General features: G+C 43.6%; 1 protein-coding gene and 2 long non-coding RNA genes across 3 annotated transcripts; 2 read left to right on the forward strand and 1 right to left on the reverse strand.

Annotated features, from left to right (window-relative positions):
• Nucleotides 1–997: 997 nt before the first annotated feature.
• On the forward strand, nucleotides 998–1,746 carry LOC115557733 (uncharacterized). The gene is made up of 3 exons (XR_003979236.1): nucleotides 998–1,080; nucleotides 1,157–1,414; nucleotides 1,621–1,746. It is a non-coding gene; the product is annotated as an uncharacterized LOC115557733 (long non-coding RNA).
• Nucleotides 1,747–3,005: 1,259 nt separating this feature from the next.
• LOC115557551 (zinc finger BED domain-containing protein 1-like) lies at nucleotides 3,006–5,470 on the forward strand. Its single transcript, XM_030375437.1, has 2 exons — nucleotides 3,006–4,271; nucleotides 4,494–5,470. The coding sequence occupies exons 1-2, from the start codon at nucleotides 3,181–3,183 to the stop codon at nucleotides 5,149–5,151; spliced, it is 1,749 nt and encodes a 582-aa protein (XP_030231297.1). The 5' UTR covers nucleotides 3,006–3,180; the 3' UTR covers nucleotides 5,152–5,470.
• A 284-nt stretch (nucleotides 5,471–5,754) lies between these two features.
• On the reverse strand, nucleotides 5,755–6,758 carry LOC115557715 (uncharacterized). The gene is made up of 2 exons (XR_003979232.1): nucleotides 6,662–6,758; nucleotides 5,755–6,315 (listed from the first exon to the last, which is right to left on the reverse strand). It is a non-coding gene; the product is annotated as an uncharacterized LOC115557715 (long non-coding RNA).
• Between the last annotated feature and the right edge of the window lie 1,133 nt (nucleotides 6,759–7,891).

Below are 7,891 nucleotides of genomic sequence, written 5' to 3' on the forward strand. Positions count from 1 at the left end.
GTTTCTGGCAAAACCAGCCGATCCTAAACAGGAATATGCCAACCTGTAACCTCCTTTTAAGCGGGGCCATCCATTTCTCTGGATGTTTGGCCACCCAGACATTACGGATGATGACCCTGTTTGGCCTTCAGTGCATCAGCGCAAGCACTTTCTTTCGCCATCAGCGCCGTTACACCATCCCCGTCATCATTCAGGCCTGGCAGAACGAGCAGGCCAAGAATTTTAGTGACCTCAAGGCAATGGATGGAGGCCTAGTTGTTGCTGGTGACTGCAGGTAAAGCAGAATTTGTTGATTCTATGCTAGCTGCCACTAAGGGGTATGAACTTTAATAATCTCATGTCATTGTTAATTTTGTATCCTAATACTGTTCTCCACACTTTGTTTGTGCGAGAGCTCATAGACCAGTTGCACATTTTTTTTTATTTGTCATCATGCAGGGCGGCTTTAGTTTACATTTGCAGATGTCATGGTGGATTGTCTTTACAGACACTGGTTATTAAAAACTTGAAACATAATTTTAATTTCTAATTATCCCCAGGTCAGATTCTCCAGGGCACTGTGCAAAGTACGGCTCCTACACATTGATAGAGGACAGAGTAAACAAGGTGGTTGATGTTCAGCTTGTTCAGGTAAGCCTGATGTTATTAGACAGAAAGAAATGAACTCTCTGCAATTTGTTAAATGGACTGCATCTTAATATAGCACTTTTCCACGTGTACAACCATGCATAGGGCTACACTTACACTTATATTATGTTGCAGAGCTCAGAGGTCCCCAACAGCTCTTGGTTTGAGATGGAGGGGCTCAAGCGCAGCATCGGCTTGCTGAGGCGGAACGACCTGCATTTGTCAACCCTAATCACAGACAGACATCGCCAGGTATTTACAAAAAGAAAAATAATGTAGATTTATGAATTTCACTGAGGCTGGACGTTTGTGCTTTGCTGATGCACTGAGGGCCAGACAGTGCAAGCATCCACAAAAGTTTGCTCTTTACTCCTTAGGTTGCCAAATGGGTGAGAGAAGAGCTGTGCCCTGAAGGGACACAGCATTATTTTGATGTCTGGCACATTGGGAAAAGTATGTATCCATTGTTGGAAAGTTTAAGCAGTTTTTTTTTATTGCATTTCGATTAATACCATTTGTTCTAAACCAGGTCTGGGGAAGGCCTTGGATACAGCCTCAAAAGACAGACAGTGTGAACAACTACAGTTGTGGAGGCCAGCCATAGTAAACCACCTGTACTGGACTGCAGCCTCAACCCCTGATGGCAATCCAGGAGTGATGGAGGCCAAATGGAGAAGCTTGGTGAATCACATTCAGGACATCCACGACCATGACACCCCTGCCTTCTCCAGTTGCGCTCATGCCCCTCTGGAGGGGGATCAACGAGATAAAGAGTGGCTGGAACCAGGTACAGTACACAGTATGTGGCATTATGAATGCTCTACAGGGTTTCCATTTAAATCATTATTTCATACTCTGGGGATCTCATAACATTCTGTTTACTTACTTTATAATTCATATGCAGGACAATTTCATGTGTTTCCACTGGAGAAAAAATATCTGTCTATTTGTATGTCTGCTGTGTGTGTGCCTACCTATCTTGGTCTCTTGCAGGCTCAATGGCAGCAGTAAAACTGGAGGGTATCATCACAAGGACATCCTTACTGAAGGATGTTCGACAGCTGTCTCCGCAGCACCAGACTTACTCCCTTGAAGCCTTCCACTCCCTGATCCTGCACTTCGCACCCAAGCACATTGGGTTTTCATACCAGGGCATGTATAGCAGGTCAGTGCTGTCCAATGGAATAACAATGCCGTATTTGATCATACATACACCAGGTTTCGAAAGTGTTCTCAAATGTGTTATTCTGTAGGCTTCTCTTAGCGGCGCTGCATTACAACCATAATGCGAACAGAGAGACCGCACGAAGAAACGATGGTTTGGAGAGGTAAAGCGTGCGATATCCACGTTTCAGAAAAGGTGCCTGGGTAGTTGTGCCCATCAAAGAGAAGGCCTCATACGGTAGGCAGTGTCATGCAGTTCTATCATATTTTGACATTTGCGCACAAGACATCTGTGACATCGATCTTTATACAGTATTTTATCATTATTATGTCTGCAGTTTATGCAACGTCATTAATCGAGGCTCTTCGGGAGAGCTACATGGATTCACCCAAGGCTCTTCAAGAGGTTAGCGCCAATTTGTCAGCCTGTGCACCCGCCCCCATCGCCAAATCCTTTGAACAAATTCCCAAGGAGGAGGCCGTCAGCCTCTATCTAGCCCAGCAGTCACGCTACAAAAAATTGAATTAGCATAGTTTTTTTCCCACACAGGCCAATCATTTAGTTGTGAGTATGTATATATGTATATAGTAAGTATATGTTATTTTATTTGGTGGTGGTTTTCTGTATGCCGCATGTTTTGTTTTCTCTTTGTGTGCTGTTTATTGCTTGGGTTTTTTGATTGTTCCAGGAAGTTTATTATAACCTTACATTTTAACCCCTTGCGCTGACCCTAACATCTGTCGACTAACATTATCTCTTGGTTATTTTTGGCTGTAACCCATTCATTCCTTTATCAGCATCACCATGGTTACCGCCTCACTGCATGTCGCATGTTTTGTTTTTATTACTTGGGTTTTTTACTTAGTTGTGTGCACAAATCATTCCATTACAGCTCCATTTGCCCCATAATTCATAAAAAAAATTGTAAGAATCCGAAAGGGACCTCTGTGTGCGCTTTTCTCTTGGATCACTATGCGTCTGCTCTATGTGATATCATTGCATGTATGTGTCCGTGAGTGAGTGAGAGAATGTGCTGTGTGAGTGCTGACCCTCAGGTAAGACCACACTATTGCAAGATTATTTTATGTTGGTTTCTTTGTGCCTAACCCTTTTTTTCTTGATTTGTTTACTTTATCAGGCCTTTCAACCTGTCCCTTTTTACAGTAATCGATCCCCATTACTTGGGATGACCTAATAAACTGTTTTTATTAGGGCTGTCAAAATTAACGCGTTAACGCAGGGTGATTAATTTGTGGAATTAACGCATTAATTTATTTAACGCATTAACGCATGCGCAAAATGACCCGCCCAATATTTCCCGCTCCAGCACTTGCCGCCGCTATTTGCCGCCGCTATTTGCCGCTCTAGAGTTTTGACTGAGACACAAGATGGATACTGAACCGAAAGAAGTTGTTGGCCCTTTGGATGGAAAGTTTGAATTTAAAAAAAACAAAGATGGAACACTTAACAAACAAGCAGTGATTTGCACACTCTGCAAGAAGGAGTTTTCGTTTCACCGAAGCACTTCCAGCCTAAAGTACCATATCAACGCTAAGCATGCGTTTGTCGGCTCTTCAAGTTCTGGGGCAAGACCAGGGGGCTTAGTTCAGACAACGCTCACCGAAGGCCGTGCATTAAGTAAGTCTATTTCTGAGAACTTGACCCAAAAAATTGCCAAATGGATTGCAAAAGACTGTCGGCCGATTAATATTGTCGAGGACAAGGGCCTCGCGGAAGTGTTACAAGTTGCTTCACGCGACGCATTCTACAAGCCACCGTCAAGAGGCACAGTAATGACTAAAATCCACGACCTCTACAAAACGGAAAAGAAAAAGAAAGAAGAGGATTTGGCTGTAGCTGACTATGTCGCCCTGACAGGAGACCACTGGACCTCTGTGAGTAACAACAATTACCTGGGTGTAACTGCACATCATATCACTAAAACATGGGAACTGAAGTCGTTTGCGCTAACTACAATGAAAACAGAAGAGCGTCACTTTGCAGAAGCATGTGCAGAGCAGTTCCTAACAGTAGCACGCAAGTGGGAAATAGAAGGAAAAGTCACAACTATAGGGACCGACAGCGCACGCAATATGATCGCTGCGGCTAGACTTTTGACATTTGAGCACATGCCTTGCATAGCTCACATCCTACAGAGAAGCATCACGGTGAGCCTCTCTGACAGCGGATTTGTGCATGCATTGTCCAAGTCTCGCAAAATTGTGGGCCACTTCAAACACAGTCCGGCAAACACCGCGGAGCTTCAAGCACAACAAGCTGCCCTTGGACAGAAGCAGGAGCCGCTGGTCCAGGACGTTCCAACACGTTGGAATTCGACGGTGGATATGGTCAAGCGTCTGAACCGCAATCAAGCAGCAATAAAAGCAACCCTGGACCAACAGCAGCACAAACTCATTATGCTGACACCACCAGAATGGGACAAGGTGCAAAGACTTGAGACTCTTCTAGAGCCCTGTCGGTAAGTAATCCACATATTAATTATTAATAGGCCTATAGTTCGAAATAAAATGTAATTAATTAAATTGAAATTATATGTTACCTTTTTGTAAACTACCAACTTCTGTTGTAATAACTTAATGGTGTGTGTGTGTGTGTGTGTGTGTGTGTGTGTGTGTGTGTGTGTGTGTGTGTGTGTGTGTGTGTGTGTGTGTGTGTGTGTGTGTGTTTCATTCAACTGCAGGTATGTAACTGAGATCCTGGGTGGGGAGGCCTATGTATCCTGCTCTGTTGTACTGCCTGCCCTCTGCCACTTGCGTCGTGTAATGGAGGTCTCTGATGAGGACCCTGCATATGTGGTGCGATTTAAGACGGCATTCAAAGAAGACCTAGCCTCCCGCCAAGAAAAGACCAACAACACATGGCTCAAGCTTGCAACGGCCCTGGATCCACGCTTTAAAGACTTGAAGACCCTGCCCAAGAGTGAAAGAGAGGAGGTGTGGACCACACTGGGAGGCATGCTGCATGAACAATCACCAAGAAGGTCTCCACAGACTTCTGAAGATGGGCCACCCAAGAAGAAAATGAGCCTGCTCCTACAAATGTGCTCAGATTCTGATTCTGATGAGGAGGTGCAGCCTGGCAGAGACATACACAGGTACAGGGCAGAGCCCTGCATTAGTATGGAGGACTGTCCATTGCAGTGGTGGTCTGCTCATTCAGGAGCCCATGACAAGCTGGCCCTGCTGGCTCGCAAATATCTAGCGACTCCTGCATCCACAGTTCCATGTGAAAGACTCTTCTCAGTGGCAGGCCACATCGTGCAAAAGAAACGGTCAGCCTTACTTTCAGAAAATGTCAACCAGTTAGTTTGCCTCAGCAACTGGCTAAAAGAAGAATAGCCAAGAGAGACACATTTTATTGTACGAAGGTGTGGTAGTTTGTTAATTTAAAAAAGGGAAAATGTTCAACCAATGTTTAACCATTCTAAACTTAGCAATGGCTAAGATGCCCATAACGTTTGGGATGACTGTTATCTTTAAGTTTGATTAAAAAAATAAAAATAAAAATGTTATATGCTCATAGGCATTGCAAAGAGACTGGCACAAAACAAAAATTGAAATATGGTGTGGTATGTTTAAGTTCGATTTTATTTTTCATTATTAATAACACCATCATCTGGATTCTTTCATGAATAAAAGAACATGCTAAATGCCTATATATCCACCTTCTGTCATTTATCTTTCCGTTCCTACAACAATATACAGAGAAATTCAGAAATTCCGGGCATATTTATGAATGGTAATTAATCGTGATTAATCGTGATTAATCCACAGCTACCCTGTGATTAATCAGATTAAAATTTTTAATCTATTGACAGCCCTAGTTTTTATATGAATTCACATGTTCTGTGTATTTTTATAACATTTTAAAGGCGGTTGAGCGATCGCAACACAACTAGCATGAGTTAATTCTTGAACTGAAAAATAATTGTATTCATGTTGTACGTGCCAATATGGTTTTTATTCTTCATCCAAACGAGGCCATTGAAAGCCATGATAGGTCTGGTCACCACTCTGAAATTGTTGCCTGATGGCTGAAACCAGACAGGAGGGTAGAGGCTTCCTTATATGCAGGCCAAGAACTCCATAAGCCCATCGTATAGCCTGCCTGTATGCAGTGTACCGGTATTGCCTAGGGAAATAGGTTGGAAAATAAAAAAATTGCATGCATGTTTATTGTCTATGCAACACATCTCTAGTCGCCTATAACTGTTTAAGTTGGTTCATAGGACTCTATAAAAAGAATGCTAAAGTAACAAACAATTAACATACTCGTGCGTGCTGGCTTGAAGGGGACCATGATCCTGCTTGAAATGTGTGTACGCTATCTTAAGCACAAACGGATTCAGGCAGCATGCATCAAATCCTGGATGCTGAGTGAGGCATGTCACATCTGCTGGTCTTGGGCTGAGCTTCTCGACCAGCGACCAAAACGCACTCACTTCCCTACAGCACAAGCTCTCCACCACAGATTCCATAGGACGGCACCGCCCACACAAACACCTGCCAAACACAGCGACACAGACACGCTTACTACTCTCCCTCTCTCTGTAAGCGGTACCCTGATGGTGTCAATGACAATCAATCACGAGGAGTAGAATCGAAAATAATCACCGCTGAATTCATGACCAGCCTACGTGATCGGCGGCTACCGGGTACGTTTGCAACAACACTTTCACCCGAGGAATATGTAAAAGCTTAGAAATAAAGACTAGGCAAAATATGTACCGGTAGTTACTGGAGCTATTAGGCAACCATCAAAACGTGGGATAACTAATCGTAGGGTTTATCCGGGGAGGGGGGATAGCTCAAGCGCTCGTTGCTGCATTGCTAAATGATAGCAACTCACCAGGACACCTCACCAACTCTCCACCCATTCTCCTCTGACCATGAATTTAATTGGCTTTGACGGCCATCAATCCTCGGCAATTCCTCATTCGCCCCCTCGCGTCTAACAGGCTCGAAATTATACGGCTGTGGGCCATCATAAATGTAATTTGTGGTTCTTGCCACCTCTTCCTCATCCCAGTTAGAAGCCATAGTTCTAGTACTAGGCTGAGGCTACCTTCCACCACGACTCCCTACCGTGACGTCACCACCGAACGACGTTAGAAAACACCCGTTACCACAAAAAACGACAAAAACTGGACTTTAACGCAATTTTGGAGACATTTCATGAATGCGGTACATATTTTGAGTGCTTTATGTACCCATTAATCGAAACTTCCGGTTAACCTGCACCATAGGCTTTAAGGTCTGACATTAATGAATTATCAACAAAAAAATTATCTATTCGGGTGTAGGTGTGGTGGACATGTGAAAAGAATGAATATTCTGTTCCTGTGGGGTATAAAACCTGTATGGATCAGAGAGGCTATAATCAGCAAGAAATTATTTGATATAACCTGCAGATCTGCTAAGAGTGGCAGGGTTAGGGGAAGAGCGGTCTAAGGCCGCGTTCCAACCTGGTAACTTGTTTGGAATTTCAACTGAACTTTTTTGAAAACCGCGTGTTCCGTTATTTCCCGTTGTGTTAGAATAACGATAGATAGCCACAATAGGTATAACGAGTGTAGACTTATGCCAGGTTCATTTTTATCATAGCAAATGCATGCAGCAGAAAGTGGAAATACTTGAGGGACAAGTACAAGAAGGAGAAGAGAGAGGAGCAGGAGAAGTCCAGGAGTGGAGCCGAGGGGGGAGTCACGAGGAAATGGAAGTACCTCCATATACTGGAGTTCCTAGAGCCTTATAATCAGGACAGGGAGACCACCTCTAACTACCATCCGCAGACGGCAACAGTTATCCTAAATAATATTTGTTCAGAGGCAGGGCAGGTAATTAAGTAGGCGATTATTAGGAATGTGTATACAGAAAAGCAGTGTGTATGGGGTTAATTCATGTATAAACCTGGAACATGCTAATACTTCTAATAATGTTCTAATAAGTGCTGTGTTGGGTTTTATTTAAATTTTTACTACAGGATCAAGCTGAGGAAAGCCTTGACCTAGAGGATAGCCTGATGCTTTACGAAGAGACCCCTGAAGCAAACCCTGAAGCTGAAGTGACCCCCGATAAC

The sequence above is a fragment of the Gadus morhua genome, chromosome 2 (assembly GCF_902167405.1).
Source record: "Gadus morhua chromosome 2, gadMor3.0, whole genome shotgun sequence".
In the NCBI taxonomy this organism is placed as follows: Eukaryota; Metazoa; Chordata; class Actinopteri; order Gadiformes; family Gadidae; genus Gadus; species Gadus morhua.

Excerpts from the sequence above, each read along its gene's own strand:
- LOC115557551 (XM_030375437.1), top strand. The coding sequence starts at position 3,181 with ATGGATACTGAACCGAAAGAAGTTGTTGGCCCTTTGGATGGAAAGTTT. Across the intron at positions 4,272-4,493 it reads ACTCTTCTAGAGCCCTGTCG|GTATGTAACTGAGATCCTGG; the intron begins GTAAGTAATCCA and ends ATTCAACTGCAG.